Source organism: Artemia franciscana, chromosome 8, assembly GCF_032884065.1.
Source record: "Artemia franciscana chromosome 8, ASM3288406v1, whole genome shotgun sequence".
In the NCBI taxonomy this organism is placed as follows: Eukaryota; Metazoa; Arthropoda; class Branchiopoda; order Anostraca; family Artemiidae; genus Artemia; species Artemia franciscana.
In genome coordinates this window covers 36,153,574-36,171,660 of record NC_088870.1, presented here as the reverse complement: position 1 = coordinate 36,171,660, position 18,087 = coordinate 36,153,574, and the positions used below count along the sequence as shown (strand labels likewise).

Sequence of the window (18,087 nt, the reverse complement as noted above, 5' to 3'; positions counted from 1 at the left end):
AATTGGAAAAATATATTTACTGATGGACCACTCTGAAATGATGGAAAAGCTTCCATAGGCATTTTTTTCTGAATGGAAAGGTCCATCAGTTGAAATTAGAGTTTCAGATGAAACTTCTATTTTCCATGCAGAATGCTCTGGTCTCCAAAAAAGCGGTGGATACTGTGCTGGAAGCCGGATCAGGTGCTTTTGTTATCCTTCTCTGTTTCTAAAAGTGTTCTTTCTGATCTAAAAAAGAGGGAAAGAAAAGTTATTCCAATGACTGTTCATCTACACGAAAAGATTCAGAAAATAGTGTCTTCTCAGGCTATTCAACTGAAAATGATCTGGCAAAACAGTCTATTCACCAGTCAATTACTTGGAAGGCTATTGTATTGCAGCAACTATTGCACCTGTATTGCAGCAACTATTATAAATGATTTTATCTTTTGCAGGGCATTGTATCCCATATCATCTTATCCATCCAAGTAGGAAAATTGTAAACGCTATTTTCCGTCTGAGAACTGGACATGCAATGACCAGATCACTTCCAGCATTATATCATCTGACAAATAGCAAGCCTGGCCCGTTTTATAGGTGTGTAAACGTTGATGAGACAAGTGATCACATTCTCTCAGATTGCCCTTGTTTAACAATTGACAGAACTATTCTAATAAGAATAATCGAATCATTGGTCCTGAAGGCCAGTGAACTCTCTTTTTTTAGGTTTTCACCATGTTAGTAAAAATGACAAAGTAAAAAGAGACAAGTAAAGAGGCACTGTGAGTTTTCAAAAAATATTTTTTTTTAACTGGTTGTAGTTTTGTTGGTTTTAATAGGTTAGTTGCTTTTTACCAGTCACAAGAGGGTGGGGAGAATAGAAGGTGATTTGAGCATTATATCATCTGACAAATAGTAAGCCTGGCCCGTTTTATAGGTGTGTAAACGTTGATGAGACAAGTGATCACATTCTCTCAGATTGCCCTTGTTTAACAATTGACAAAACTATTCTAATAAGAATAATCGAATCATTGGTCCTGAAGGCCAGTGAACTCTCTTTTTTTAGGTTTTCACCATGTTAGTAAAAATGACAAAGTAAAAAGAGACAAGTAAAGAGGCACTGTGAGTTTTCAAAAAATATTTTTTTTAACTGGTTGTAGTTTTGTTGGTTTTAATAGGTTAGTTGCTTTTTACCAGTCACAAGAAGGTGGGGAGAATAGAAGGTGATTTGATTTATATAGAAGCTCTATTTGATTTCTTATCAAATTATATTTCTCTATTGATTTCTTGGTTTTATAATATGTGAGCCTTTGATAATCGAAGTTCTATAATGCACAAACATTGATTTGTCAAGATTATGTTTAACAAAAAAGTCTGAACAAATCTGCCATGTTTTCTTCTTACTATGTTGGGGTGTTAAGAAGTATTGTTTCACCTATGTGTCAGAAAATATCAAAGATGACACAAGAAACATGGACGATGAAAAAATGCAGAAATTGTTTTGAATTTTTATCCAACTTAATTGTGATAAATCAATGCTTGCAGATTATATAAATTTAACAAAATTGGTTTTATAAGGAGATAGTAAATTTGAAACCAATCTTTTAACCCTTTTTACACCAAAAAACATAGAAAGAAACTGTTATTTTCAAGGGACCATAAAAGGCTTAAAACTGAGTTTGTGCAAGAAAATAAAAATATTTTCAGAAAGAGCATAAAAAATGACATCTAGAGGTATGTTCACTTTATTTATAAGTCAATAATATGAATGGCTCAATGTTTACCGAATTTATCATCTTCAAGGAACAAAAAGGGCTTAAGCAACTAACATATTTAATATATTGGTAAGTTCACCTTATTCTTAGGTTAGTATTTTAAAATGCTCCATATTTACCCCAGATTGAGGGCTCTTGGGAAGAAAACAGGCTAAGAAAAAAAAAATCTTATTTGAAAATATACAGAATAATTATAACTATCACATTTTGCATGCAAGGCAATTATACTTTACCCATCCCCCCTGCTATAGTGTCTCTGTATCTTTCTTGTTTTATCACAGTTGATTATATTTATAGGTACATGGATCAATATTTGAGAGATACATTGGGTAAATTAATTGGAAATATCTTGTTTTGGCTACATATTTGTACATGGAGGGGGGTTAAGTATAGCAGAGCTGCATGGAAAATTTGTTAGCTGCAATTATTCTGCTTATTACAAACTACTAATTGTTTTCATAACATATTTCTATCTCAATATCCCCCAATCTAACCCCTTTTAATTTCTAGTTAAGTAATAAGTAGATTAGCTGTTTTTTTCTGATTCCCAGTTAAATTTGAACATTTTTTTGCTGAATGGATTCTTAGTTCATTATAAGCTTGACTACAAAACTATCATTTAGAATTCTTTGTTCTTAGATTTCTGGCGAGAAGTTCAAGCTTGATATACCCCATACTTTGACTTAATGTATAGCTAATGTATAGATTGGATAAAGTATAGAATGCATGCAAAATGTGTTAGCTACAAATATTTTGCATATTACAAAGGATTAGTTGTTTTCGTATCGCATTTCCATCCCAATATCCCCTAATCTAAGCCCATTTAATTTACTCTACTAGTTAACTAGCAAGTAGATTAGCTTTTTTTTATTCTCAGTTAACTTTGACATTTTTTTTGATAAATAAATAATTCTTAATTCACTATAAAGTTGACTCAAAAATATCATTCTTAATTCTTTGTTCTTTGATATCTACAAAGTATTTCTGGCAAGAACTTCAAACTTTGACAACTCATAATTTGACTTCAAAGATGAGGTACCCTGTAGTGGTGCAGTAGGTTTGGCCTTAGATTGGTAATATGGAACCCACAGATCAATCTTTGCTGTGGCAACATGCTGCAGGAAGGATGCAGGACCTTAGTAGTCAATAATTGTCATTTATCTGATTACTTACTGCTTCATAGATGAAGATGCAACATTTTGGCTAGATTTTTTTCTTGTAAAGGAAACATGAGGTGTAAAATTTTCACGAAATGGTTCATTTTTTTTAGTCTAGATAGTTTTTGCCTACTTTAATGTTTTGACTGTTTCAGGTCCCACCTTCTTGAACCTACTGGTCTATTCCTAAGTGCTTGCATGGCTTACATTATAGCAACGTCAAATTTATTGCCAAATGTTGTTCTATTTGCAAAAGCCTAGTGAACTTACTCAGTTGACTTTCTTGTTAATAACATGCTACAAGCAAAAAAAAGTAGACTTGTTACTCAACTGTTACTTGTTACTCAAACCTTTTTAAGCCGGATTTCATTCTGAATCCAAGTATAACCTTCATTTTTGCTGGAAATTCTTTTGATCAAGCTACGAAAAATTCTTTTAATTTCATTGTTTTATTTTATCTACCTTCAATTTTTGTTGTTTTGCTGTGAAAGAGAAAGCTCCTAAAGTCATATCAACAAACGCCTATTTTGATGTGGTTGCTGTGAAACTGAAATCTACTAAATACACATCAGTAAATTGATGTAGTCTAGGTCATCCTAGAGGCGCCATTTCAGCCAAATCTTGGGTGGGCATGAACTCCATCTTGGTCCCCCCTGACTCACTTTGTGTCGCGTAAGAAACAATGCGAGTTTGGGCAGCACACCGGTCGAATATTCTAAGTAGAAACGCATTTTCAGCACCCATATGTTGCTTGGAAATATACTGTAACCAAGCGAGAGTTTGGCCTCAATTTATATATATGAAATTGGCATCGATACGGCTTGTTGGTCACTACTTGACTCTAGTTCGGCATTGTTGAGTAACATGCATGAGAGGTGTAGCATAAGTGGGAGACAGTAACAACGGCAATCAAAGGGTTAAAATTAACCTTGTACTTGATGCCCATTTAATTGGACAATCTGTCTTGGCCTTTTCTATAATCGGCCATGAATTTAACTCTTCCCACAACTATTCCCTTTTTTTAATTCAAAAATCAACGGACTCGGTCACAATTAACATCAACGAGGCTAAGTGATTAAACTTAAAGTGGAAAATTCAACCAGACTACAGGCTGGCCTTCCTCAGTAAGAAACTTCCTTGTTTAAGTAAACAATATGTCAGTGAAAGTAATCTTCATTAACATGCTGAGGGTTGTAACCAAAATCTTGGTTTTCCTTCAGCAGAAATCTTTCAGATCAAATATATTTCCAAAAAGGAAAAACATAACAAGAGAAAAAAATATTTCAACACTCAAGGTAACAAAGGGAACCGCCGAAGCTTCATCTTTTCAAAATCGTCAATAAGCTGGTTGTATTCCAATTTTTAACTAAATCCTTCTCTGCAAACATCAAAAGGAGTGACTGAGACAATCGTCTCCTGTTGTAGACTGCAGGTACTTTTTCACTATTTCTAGGCTAGAAAACAAACGCTCATTGCTCGCTGTTATCACAGGAAGTGTGGCAGCAATACAAAGTACTTTATTACTTCTGAGTAAGCCACTGCTAATGCCTGAAGATGGTCAACAATGTCTAGGAAGTTTTTCGGCTTTTTCTCCGCATCAAGCAAGAAATGCTTGGCAATACCAGCTTGAGATTCGAGAAGAATGTCATCAATATCCAGCTTGCCATAAAGAGCAGAGAAACGCTTGAGCAACTCTGTCTCCATAGACTTGGTCGAGCTTGGACCCAAGGCTTCGAGTGTGCTCAGCACTGGCAAGTTATCGGTCAAATTCGGCTAGTAGACAGTCGAAAGGCTTCACTTTATCCACCAAAGTAGTAGTCCAATTTCCAGATTGGAAAAAGTTCTTTCCTAGCGTTGAAGCTGTCACAAATTGTTTCAGATGCTTGGTGATCTTTTGAGTTTTGATGCTAATGGCTATTAATACCTTTATATTTACCTAACTAAAAAGTTAATTAGCTTAATGATGCAAAGTCTTCTACTTCTCTCTGTGCTCTCGTCTTTAGAGTCTTATGGTGGCGTTGGCCTACAAAGGGCAAAGGGCCCTTTGTGGTGGAAGCTTGGGCCCCCCTGGAAAATCTGGGGTGAGCATTTGCCCACCGCTGACCCCCCCCCCCAAATAGCGCCTCTGGGTCATCCCTCCCACAACCTCAAATAATACTTCAAATTTAGGTAAGATCTAACCCGTTTCAGAACTTTTGTACTGACTAGAAATATATATATATATATATATATATATATATATATATATATATATATATATATATATATATATATATATATATATATATATATATATATATATATATATATATATATATATATATATATATACATATATATATATATGTGTGTATGTATATACATATACATATATATACATATACATATATATACTTCGCAACCCCCCAAACCCCCCCCCGCGCGCGTAAGTCGTTACGCGCCATATTAGTTATGCGCCATTGTAGTTGTGTCCCTGTGTCCCACCTATGAATATAGATAGATTTATATATGTGTTTCAAACTACGTAAAAATTGCGAATAAACAACATTCTTGGCTTTCCCATTGTCTGTGCATATACAAAGCCGTATGTACTAATAATGACGTCATATGCAAACGCTCTTTTTACAAACAAACAAACATGCATCCACACAACTCGTTTTTATATAGATAGATAGAAAGATAGATACAATACAAATTAACTGCGTAAAACTTGCGAATATACAACATTCTTCGCTGTCCAATTGTCGCTGCATATAAATACATTGTCAGGTTTACCGACCCTCGAACATGCAACGTACAATTGTCCATGGGAAAAACAATCAGTATTAAGATCTATACCACATTTTTCTAATGATTGACCTTGAGCTTTGTTAATGGTGATTGCAAATACTAATTGAATTGGGAATTGCAATCTTTTAAATTGAAAAAGCAGATCCGTTGGAATCATGGGAATGCGAGGAATAAGAACAGCCTCACTCTCATAAGGCCCTGTCAAGATTGTGGCCTCTATTAGGTTTTCCATTGTTTTTTTTTACGGCAAGTCGCGTGCCATTGCAAAGCTTTGGTGGGTTGATATTTCTTAAAAGTATTATTGGTACGCCTATTTTTAGTTGTAGCACGTGTGGTGGAAACCCTGAAGGATCTATGGAATTTAAAAATTCAGATGGATAATTAACCGCTTCATTTGGTTCCAAAACTGTGTCGACTGACTTGTAAAGGACTGCCTGGTCTCGAATCTTGGTCAAAACAATATTGTTGATTTCGTGGACGTCTATATTTTTGGGTGCGAGAATCGCTCTTTCACTTAGCCATTTATTATTTTTATAATTTTTTAGAATATTCGGAAATACTTTTTCAATCAATTCATTTTTGGACGTCACTAAATTACAGAAATCAGCAGATAGTTGTATACGTCCTGAAATTGAGTCTACTGGGAGCTTTCCGTTTCCAATTGTCAGCAATTGATCTGAAAATGTTTTACCAGAGTCATCGTTTTGCAATCTGGCACGCATATTTGTAGTTAATTTTAATATTTTTACGTGTGCCCATAAATTAGAATTTTTCAGGCAAGCATTCATTCGTTTTCAATGGCTCTGGTGGTGCAGGCAATAGAGGAAGTCTAACTTTTCCTGAGGCGCAACACATTCAAATTGTTTCACCATTGAATTTCAAGGCCTTGCAATAGGGACAAATTTTAGACATTGTCCCGATTTGAACACATCTACTCAAGCTATAATCATCGACTGGGTTGTACCTGAATGCCAGGCGATAACTTTCAGGTTGCTCTGATTCCTCTGCACGCTTTCTTTTCTTACTTTCTCTATCAGCAGCAAGCCTGATTTCTTGCTGTTCTTGTGATTCCTCGGCACGCTTTCTTTTCTTACTTTCTCTATCAGCAGCAAGCCTGATTTCTTGCTGTTCTTGTAATTCCTCGGCACGCCTTCTTTTTTCACTTTCTCTTTTAGCAGCAAGTCTGCTTCCGCGTTGCTCTGGTAGTTTCTCGGCACGCTTTCTGTTCTTTTTTTCTTTATCAGCCTCAAGTCTGTTTCCTTGCTGTTCTTTTGATTCCTCGGCACGCTTTCTGTTCTTTCTTTCTCTATCAGCCTCAAGCCTGTTTCCTTGCTGTTCTTTTGATTCCTCGGCACGCTTTCTGTTCTTTCTTTCTCTATCAGCCTCAAGCCTGTTTCCTTGCTGTTCTTTTGATTCCTCGGCCCGCTTTCTTTTCTGACTTTCTCTATCAGCAGCAAGTTTTTTGGCATAGACTCTTTGAGCATCTTCATCGGCTTTTGCCATGGTAAGTTCATCAGTCATTGTAAACTTAAACATTAATAGATTTCTACGTGAACATATGTCTTAAATATCTTGAATGACGTCACCGTCAAAGCAAAAATGACGACAACTAATTTCATGACGTCAGTCAACACAAAACATGACGTTACCTGATCCACAGACAGACACACAGACAGACAACTTATTTTTATATATATAGATATATATATATATATATATATATATATATATATATATATATATATATATATATATATATATATATATATATATATATATATATATATATCAGGCAAAATTCCGTACGCAGGAATTTTTTTTCGGGGGGGGGGGGAAACCTTCGAAACAACAGATATAAAGTGGCACTTTTTTTATTTAGTAACTAAACAAATGCAAAAAGCACGTATATCGGAAAATAAAGATTAACTTTAATCTGTAGTATTGTAGCGGATGGGGGGAGGAGGAGACTGAAACCTCAAAAGTACATTTTAGGCTAAGATTATGTTCATAGCGATTTAGAACCCGTGATTAATCTATTATATCCCACTGAAAGGGAAATTTTAGGGTTAATAATGCAATATGGGTGCTGTGGGGGGTAGTTCTTCTATTGCGAAAACGTCGATTTTAATGAAAAATGATAGTTTCCAAAATTGATCCATTAAAAGCTGTACTTTATCCTGAAAAGGGGGGATAAACGCCCTAATACCAAGGATAATTCTATTTTGCTGTGGAAAGCAAACTCTTTACAAAAAAAAAATAACGGTACAATCGCTAATTACTACAAAGAGGGTAAAAGTTGACAGAAAAGGGGTTATTAATTGGGCAGTGACTTGATCGGATAATTGCATGCTGTAAAATCCCCCAGAAAAGGCTTCACACATGTATCTAGACTCTTAATAAATGTCCTACTAACTCCATTGATTCATGTTTCCGTAAGCAAACCCTTTTGTGATGCCCCCAAAATACCACGGCAACACACGGCTGCACCCTCCCCCCTTTGGCATCCGTCATCATCTCTTAAGGCTTTTCAACCTTATTCCATACAAATAAGCTTCCATAAAAGTATATCCAAATTTAATACTGTTTTTATTTGAACAGCGGGACTCAGCATTAAATTGCTAGAATGTGATAGTCCAAGGCAATTAACACCATATAGAATTTAAAACACATCTTGAACGAACCTTCTCCTTATTTCAAATGATCTTGTAAAAATTGCTTGCATGGTAACACCTTGCGGCACCCGTCATCATCTTTTAAGCGTTTTCTGACACTTGTATATCGCAATATGTATATTTTTATTCTTGTTGCTGATATTTTTCGACAATTCCCAACCCGTGTCATGGCACACGGCACTCTCCGCCTCCCTCAATGTGATGGTCCTCACACGCCACCACGGCAATATAATGCTGCCTGTAAACAACCCTATGATACGCATTATCATCCTTAAGACACTTTTGGGATATTTTATTAATAAAATTATGCTTCGAGTCTATTGATTCGTGTTTTTGAACAAATCCTTTCGAGACGCCTCCAAAACACTTCATGCCACCTTGACATCACGCTGCTGACCCCCCCCCCCCCTCGTGGTATCCATCATCATTTCTAAATCATTTTTAAGACCTTTTGAGTTTTCAGCCCCTTGAGTTTCAGAGACAGTAATGCCGTACGGTTGCAAATTCGGTTTTAAAGGTGCATGTAGTCGTAGAAAATAACTGTTAACGTAGACAGTTATTTAAGCCAAAAAGACTGTTCCACAGCAAAGCGCATTGTTCAGATTTTTGGAAACCCCTATATCAATTTCTTATATCCATTGTATTCAGAAGCCTTCTTTTCAAAGTTCCAGATCAGCTTTTTCCTGATATCGTACACCTAAACCTATATCACTCAGGTTTGTTTACATCCAAATACTAATTTCCTGCCAAAATACTATTCAGAGGCCTTTCTTTTAATAACTTTATCCCTACTTTTCCAGATTGTGCTCTTGAGCCTATATCGTTAAGATTTTTGGAAAACCCAATATCAATTTCTTACCTTCATAGTATTCAAAAGCCTTCCTTTGTAAAGTAGCAGATCAATTTTTCGCATGTTGCTGTCCTAAACATAGATTATTCAGGTTTGTGTTCATCCACATTCCATTTTCTTACCACGACACTATTCAAAGGCCTTCATTTAATAATGTTAATCCTACTTTTCCACATTGTGTCCTTAAGTCTAGATTTCTCAGATTTTTAGAAACCCCAGTATCAATTTCTTTTCCTCCATAGCATTCAGAAGCCTTACTTGTTTTAATTTCAGACCAATTTTTCCCATGTCTTACTCCTAAACCTAGGTTATTCAGGCCTGTGTATACCCTTATACCAATTTCTTACCTCAACAATAGTCAGAGTCCTTCATTCCAATTATTTTAATTATACTTTTTCGCATTGCGTTCATAAGCCTAGATATTTCACATTTTTGTAAACCAATCAATTTCTTTCCTCCAATTTCTTGTAAATTTCCAATTTCAATTTTCATTATCAATATTTTTATTCAGAATCAATTTCATACCTCCGTAGTATTCAAAAACCTTTTTTTTTAATTTCAGACCACATACAGCAGTTATGCCAAAGATACTTGATTAGTAAGAAAGTCTGATTTCTAACTAAGATATCTACTAAGCTTCAAACTTTTGGTTTTCTTTTTTAAGGTTTTTTGAATTGTTTTAATAGCTGGTTAAAAAATATACACATATTTTTGCAATTGCCAACCACCAGGCCTTGGGACTCGGCACGCGGTGTTCAATTTCTAACAATGAATTCTACGTAGCTCCAAACTTATATTTTATATATGCAATTATATTTTATATGTGCAAGTATTTTTTCAATCACAACTTTTTGCTCTTTACGTAATCTAGTGTCTTTTCATACTGATTTTTGTTCAATGATATTTGATTATTGAAGCTTTTCCAATTTCTTATAACGATATGTACTAAGCTTCAATTTTCACCCCCTTTGATTATGCTGTTACTGTTTACTAATATGTTTTCTATTTTGCTTGTCATATTAACATTGACTTCACCCCCCTAAAAATATCATTTTTTTCTACTTGAGAAATAATCTATGTAACATATTAAATTTAACTTAGTTCCGCTGACAAATATGATAAGATCGTTGACTGTCAAAACGGGATGAAACTAGTAAGTCATCCTAAAGGATGTATCGAAAAAAGGCTATTCCTGGATGTTATTCATAATTACTTCTAATAGTTATGTGACTAGGAGTTTTTCCCCTTATGAGAGAGGAACCTTATATACCAAAATTGTGTCAATGATCCATTTTCCAAAATTCTTGTTTTTCAACTTTTTTTATCTGACATTTAACTAGGACAAGCCTCAGGCGCAGAATCTATAGTATAGGTAAGCTTTAGTGCCCAATAAAGTTTGCTCGTCAGAGTATAGGGACAACTTAGTGCCCAAATAAGGGTGTATATTTAGTACCTATCTTTAGCATACTCCTGACTCAAGAATTGTCAAGATTAAATGTCTTCAACTTGGTTAATTGAACTCAATTTTAACATGTTTTAGTTGCATAGTAATAAATAGCTTTAAAAGGAGACTTATGGTTGCTTTTAGCAGGTCCGCGTCCCCAAACAAAATTCCTAAATGCAACTGAAAACCACGATAGCACCTACATTATTTCAGCATAGAATCTTGGGGGAGGAGACAGAGGCTGCTTGGAAGGAATTGCAACGCCCTTTGGACGGATACCTCATGGCATCTACTATTTTCAAGCTCTATTGACTAGGTCTTCATCCGGATGATGGCCACCAGTAGTTATGAATGGTGTAGAAAAGTATATTACAATTAACATGTGAAACTTAGCCTTTCACTTATCTTTTAAAATACTTTTTTGGGATTTTTTTTTTTCTAATTAGTATTAAAAATGTGAAGAAGAAATCTAAATTATTCTATGACTTCTTTATGCGTTATAATTATAAATAAAGCCTGTGATGAATTTTGACGAAAAAATTAATTAAGACACTGTAAAGACTAAAAAACCTGTAGTTTATTAGGATATATGATACAATGGATAAATGCGTCTAAGATTTAAATAAAAATACTGTTTTTTTTTCATTTCGTGATATCTTTTCAACTAAAGATGTCTTTTAGAGACTTCTCTAAGGTATGTTTTGTCTGTTGAAAATTTCACACGAAAGAAATGTTGACCAAATCTCACGTATTATATCACATGTGATATGAGGACTGTGATATTTTTTCCGATTTGAGTTGAATATCTGCATCTGTTGATTCATACTTTGCCAAATGGTTGTATTCTTTCAGATTTGGTTAAAATTCCTTTGGTTCAGATTTGGTTCAAATTCCAAGATGGAATGCAAGACCTGTCAAAAACAACTATTTGCTGTAAATGTTCTCATTTTTTATAAACAGGAAGAAAACCAGATCCATCTTTCATTAAAACCTGAAAGTCGAAGCGCTGTTGAACATCAATCTTTGACCTATAGCAAAGGAAAAAAATTTACCAATGTGAATTGCAAACACTGTTCCAAAACCATTGGCAAAGAGCTCCCCTACGGTCCAAACAGTGCGCTTTTTGTTACCTTTGGCATCGATAAAGTCGTTTTGATAAACAGACAGTTACCATCAAGGTCAACATGGCATACAAGCATGAATTGTTTCCCCGAAGTCGAAGTAAGAAGTGTGAATCAGTTCTTTGGAACCCCCTTTGTTTTTCCTCCTGTTTCAAAAGAGAAGGGATATGCCAAAACCATACAGTTTGCGGATCCTAAGAATGCGGACAATTTCGGCTGGTATATGCCCGAGTGTGATAAAGTTCCCAGAGACTATCAAATACAATGCTATGTCGAATCCTTGCTACGGGACCTTATAGTTGTTATTCCAACAGGTGCTGGGAAAACTTTAGTTGGAACAATGTTATTGCGAAAAATGAGACAGCTGAACCCTGACCATCTGGTGTTATTTGTTGTTGATCGTGTACCATTAGTATTTCAGCAAGCAGAAGCTATTGAAATTGACTCAGGATTAAGAATGTGCCGAATGTGTGGAGAAAACAAGTCACCACGAATGATACAACGGCTGCAAGGTGGAGCTTTTGATGGACTGGTTTGCACAGCTGGAGCTTTGATAAGTTCTCTTCGGAGGTAGGTATCATAAATATATTCTTTTGTATATATCCTATGTTTTGCTTTTGATCGAAAATTAGTATATTGCTTTTCTCTGTTTGTCCTCAACTCTGGTCATTCAATTAAAGGTTCATCCTCATTCAAACTCTTGCTTAGCTTTTGTCAATGAATAGTTTTTTTCACTTTTCAGTTTTGCTTTTATTAAATATATATATATATATATATATATATATATATATATATATATATATATATATATATATATATATATACGTATATATGTATATATCTATATATATAAAAAATGTAGCGTCCGTCTGTCCATTACACTATCTTTATCGTTACACTGTCTATCTGTCACTTTGTATGACGTCAATATATAAAAATAAAAATAAATAAAAAAAAGCGTAAAAAAACTAAAAAATTAAAAAAAGAAAACAACTAAAAAAGAAAAAAAAAGAAGAAACTAAAAACAGAAAAAAAACTAAAAATAAGGAAAAAAAGGGGAAAAACTGAAAAAAAAGATAAAAACTCTATAAATGATGTCGTGTATGCAACGCGAAACCAGGCTTGCGGCTGATAGAGATAGTAAAAAAAAGAAGGCGTGTCGCTGTATTACAAAAGTTATGCGTGTATAATTATCCTACAATGTCATCAAAAAGGAAGCACCAGGGGGAAACACCAGAGCAACGCAAAATCAGGCTTGCGGCTCAAAGAGAAAGGGCCAACAATTCGTGAAGTTGCTGATGGTGTCTTAGGGAAGACGGTTAAGACTGCAGCTAGGTATATTAGTCAATTTTTTTTTTTTTAATTGGGAGTAGAAGCGGTCTGTACAAGAATTATCGGAGTGATAAATCACATGAAAACAAAATTAATGTAAAGAAAGTGGAGAAAACATTAAAATATGAACTAAGGAGATGTGGAGGCCATGGATAAAATTGCTGAGGATCTGGAAAATGCAGCTAGACGGCATAATAGTAAAATATTATACTGGCATGTTAATAAATTGAGAGGGACTAGTCAATCCGGACTAATCCCAGTTAAAGATAGGAATGGGGCCACAATAAGTGATAAGGAAAGAGTCAATTAGAGATGGACGGAACATTTTGAGTACGTGCTAAACCGGGATACAGTTGCAGGAAAAGATACAGACGAAAATGAAAAAGTTTTTGATACCTTGGATATGAAGGAAGATTTGTTTTGCAAAGAAGAATTAGTGACAGTACTAAAATGATTAAAAAATAATAAGGATCTAGGTGCTGATAGTGTGATTCATGAGTTTCCTTAATATGATGGCTCTGAGACTATAAATAAGCTACTGAAGACAATTAATATGATTTTTGAAAAAGGGGAAGTATCTAATATTTTCGGAAAATATTAATTAAACCGCTGTATGAGAAAGATGATAAGAGTGAGTTTCGTAATTATCGAAGCATTAGTCTGCTTTTTGTAGGTAGCAAATTACTTAGTAATATGATACTTTTTAGACTGAGAGATGCCGTAGACAAAGTTTTATGAGAAGAACAGTGCGGTTTTAGAAAAGGCAGAGGATGTGCCGACCAAGTTTTCACTCTTAGGGTAATAATTGAGAAGTCCCTTCTTTGTCAAACACCTTTGGTCCTCAGTTTGATAGATTATGAGCAAGCGTTCGATTCGGTTGATAGAAGAGCTTTAGCAAAGGTCTTATCCTTATATGGTATACCAGACAAATATATTAAAGTGATTTGAGCTATATACGAGAATACTACTGCTGCGGTTAAGGTAGGAAATATAGTTAGCAACTGGTTTTGTATTATATTAGGTGTTTAGCAGGGTTATGTTCTATCCCCCTTGATATGGATCACTTTGATGGACTTCGTCTTAAGGAGCACAGGAAAGGTAATTGGAGACCACGAAATCGAATCGGGAGGAAAAACTCTTCTGGTCTTAGATTATGCTGATGATTTAAACATATTAGATGAAAGTATGAGCATAATGAATGAATTTTTAGAGATTTTGCGAGTTCAGGGGGCTAGAATAGGTTTGAAAATTAATGTTAAGAAGATTAAGTCAGCAAGGCTAGGAATAAGTGAAGATAAAAAGGTTACATTGGGTATCGAAAAGATTGATCAGGTTGGCAGCTTCACTTACCTTGGTAGTATTGTTAGTAAAGACGGTGGAAGTAGTGAAGATTTTAAAAGTAGAATAGCTAAGGCTCAGGGTGTTTTTTTCACACTTACAAAATTTGGAAGAATAGGAAGATGCGTCTGTAAACCAAGATTAGAACATTAGAAGCTACAGTGATGACAGTGGTCAAGTAAGCATGGGCGCTCCAAAAAGCGGATTAAAATATACTAGATATTTTCCAGAGAATTGTCTACAGATTGTTCGGGGTACCCACGACTGACCGTATTTGAAATAGTAGGTTTTACGAAAAATGTCATTCAATCCCGCTTTCTAGGACTATAATGAAAGAATGGTTTAGATGGGTAGGTCACGTTCTGCGGATGAATGATGACAAATTGCCGAAGATTGTCCTTTTTGGCCAACCATATGGTGGTACACGGAAAGCAGGTCGTCCTCGTCTGGGGTGGAAAAATGTCATGAATAAAGATTTAAAGGAAATGGAAACTTCCTGGGAGGTTGTAAAGAGGGAGGCCTTGAATAGATTAGGTTGGAGGAGGAGCTTGCGTAGCTAGGTTGGCCTCATGCGTCTTGGGGCTGCAGTGAGCCATTATTATTATTTATAGTAGTAGTAGATATCAACATTTAGATAATTATTGTCTTTCCTTTTTCTTTCAATAGCCTTTGAAATCTTACCTTTATCTAATTTTTGAAATTTCTTTTCAAACTCAAGTGCTGTAGAATCGAATCGTTTTGGCGAAAAGGTATCAACCGCTTCACCTTTAAAACTAATATTAATCACTAGTTTCTTTCCATATTTAGTTTTAACACGTTTCATTGCTTTAATTTCGTATTCTTAGATACATGTCTTCTTTTTTTAACGGTTCATTGTATTTATTTTCAATTTTAATTTCTCTAAAAGGTTCTCCATTTATTTGGTGGTGATTTTATTAGATGGATTTTATAAACCATAATTTTTTTATTACCATCCCAATAGTCATGTCTTATTAGTCAATCTAGACAAGCCTTCTTTGGCAAAACTGGTTAAATCGCTTCGTTCGGAACCTGAAGGTTGCGGGTTCAAGCGTATTAGCAGGCAATTTTTTTTAGTGATCCTATATGTCAAATAAAACATGAAAAGATTGTAAAAACTCTTCTTACAGGCCAGCATTACATAATTGGTAACGCGACTGGTCCAACGACCGAAGGAGGGATTTGGAGATTTTTTAAATTTTATTATTATTTAATTTTCAGTTTATTTATATATTCTATTAATTCATCCATTGAAAAACATAAAGAATTTACTAGATTCAATAATTTTACAGTATTATTTGACTCCAATAATTTTACAGTATTATTTGAATCTAATAATTTTAAAGTTTTGTTTGGATAAATATTTGGATCATTTAAGAAATTTTTTTTAGCCATATCTAATAATTAATTTATTTTTTATTCTATTATAGATAACTTATTTATACTATTTCATTATCTACGTTTTGGGTTTTTATCACTAAAACTATTTCATGCATTAATAATGAAATAGTAAGCAAAGATCAGAAATATATTAACAATTCTTTTACTTTTCTTAGTTTCTCTTAATTGAATCATGAATAAATTTCCAAGAAACCCGCGATAAATTGCTTTGTTATTTTTGTGTAGAGAAGCAAGCTATATACGTCATCATTGCTCGAAATACGAAAATAAACAATGTGACTTTTGTTAATGATAGGATGAAGCGAATAGAAAATGAGCACAATTACAGCGATTTATGAAACAAGCAATTGTATTGGTTGGAAAGTGAGAAGGGTTTTATTTATGTATTAATCTTTACAGACTCTATGCAATATTTATAACCATTTAACTTCACATGTTTCATCTATTTTTCACGAGGATAAACTGTAATATTTTGCTTAATTTGTTTTCTTTTTTAATTATTTTTACATTAGTCAATTCACCCGATTTGCACATAGCAAACAATTCTAAATAGAGTGAATAAGCAGTTTTATACTCAGATTTGTTTCTACCATTCTTAGATTATTTTTCAGGTATTTCAATTGCAACTCTGCCAGGATTTAAAGAAGCAAGGGGTAACATAGTGAAGGCAAATAAACTTGAAGCACTAAACATAAATTTAGATACTAAGAGAGTGGTACTAACATTTCCATACTATTTACAAGTTCTAAGATAAACAAATAATTGTTACTCTAATTTATCTTTGATTTATATAAGGAATAAAATTTAGATAAAATTCTGGGATTCCACTCCCTTCAATGTTTTTTATATAATATACACATAAATGTTCACAATTGATCACTTAAATTTTGTGTTTGAACAGAATGATAAGCAATTGATTTATTTGAAGTCTTTAAAAGGTGTGCTATTTCATTTCATGGCTGAAAATCATACGAATCAAAGAATCCTATGAATAGATATTTAGGATCATTGAAATAACAAGTCCAATGAGTTCCAGGTGACCCACTTGAATCATAATTAATCACACTACATCCTTTCTTATTCAGTTTGTTTGGTAACGTATCTCGAGAAAATACACCTCTAAAGTAAGCAATGTAATGTAATTCAGCAGTTATGTTAATATTTGTTAAGGGTATCATTTGATTTTTTTCTTATTTCATGCGCTTCTCGTTTTTTTTATAAGAAGATGAAACTTAAATATCAGCAAGTTTTTCAGGTCTTCCACGTTTATTACGCACTTCAATGTTTTCAACAAGTTTTTCTTAGGTCTATCACGTTTCTTAAGAACTGCATCGTTTCCCATTCCAACGATTTTCTGTGTTTCAGGTAGTCTTAAAGCTCAGCTGATTTTCCCAGGTTATTTTAATGCTCTGCCGGAAAACCTACTAGTAATTTATGTCCGTAGGAAGACCTATGGATATTCAGGAATATAGCAGTAGGAATCAAACCAGAGTCATGCACGGCATAGAGAAAATTTAAAAAAGCTACACACGCTTGCTACTTAGAATGTTTAGTTCGGAAGCCAAACTGAAAATCATGAAAAAATCTTTTAACCTCTAGAAAAGCTAGTAGACGGTAAAGCATGGTCTTTTTGAAAATTTTGCTAAAAACAGATAGCAAAGATATAGGGCGATAATTGACTAGATCATTTCATGGTTCACATTTATGTAAAACAACTACTCTAGCTTGCTTAGGAGATGTGAGGAAAATCCCACTTTCAAAATAAGTATTTATAAGCTTTGTCAATGGAGAAATAATTGAAGGAAGAATGAACTTAACTACTTTAGTTTGAATGCAGTCAGGGCCAGATGACGACGGACCTTTCAAGCTATTTATAATCCTGGCTACATCAACCTCAGAAGAAGGATACAACACCATCGACGTGAGACAATTCAGCCGAAAATAAGATATGTAATATAATGTAGCCTGCGAACACCTGTTAAAAGGAGCAGTGGTTTTCCCAATATTGGTAAAATATGATGTAAATGCATCAAGAACTAACTGAACAACCTCAACAGCCACATCACCAACTAAAATACTTAGGGGATAGAAGGAGCTTGAGAAGAACGTTTGAGGACGGAATTGATCACTTACCGAGTTTTTCGAATATCCTTCTCGCAATCTTAGAATTTTTTTGAAAAATAAAGGAACGAAGAGTTAAAAACATTCTA

At 34.3% G+C, this 18,087-nt stretch overlaps 1 protein-coding gene across 1 annotated transcript in view; it reads left to right on the top strand.

Moving 5' to 3' along the window:
- Positions 1-18,087, top strand: part of LOC136030666 (uncharacterized) — a 58,329-nt gene that overhangs the window by 10,325 nt on the left and 29,917 nt on the right. The window contains exons 2-3 of the mRNA XM_065709733.1: positions 435-576; positions 11,520-12,358. Coding sequence (XP_065565805.1) covers positions 11,565-12,358 — 794 coding nt within the window. The 5' untranslated portion in view covers positions 435-576; positions 11,520-11,564. The remainder of the gene's footprint in view (positions 1-434; positions 577-11,519; positions 12,359-18,087) is intronic.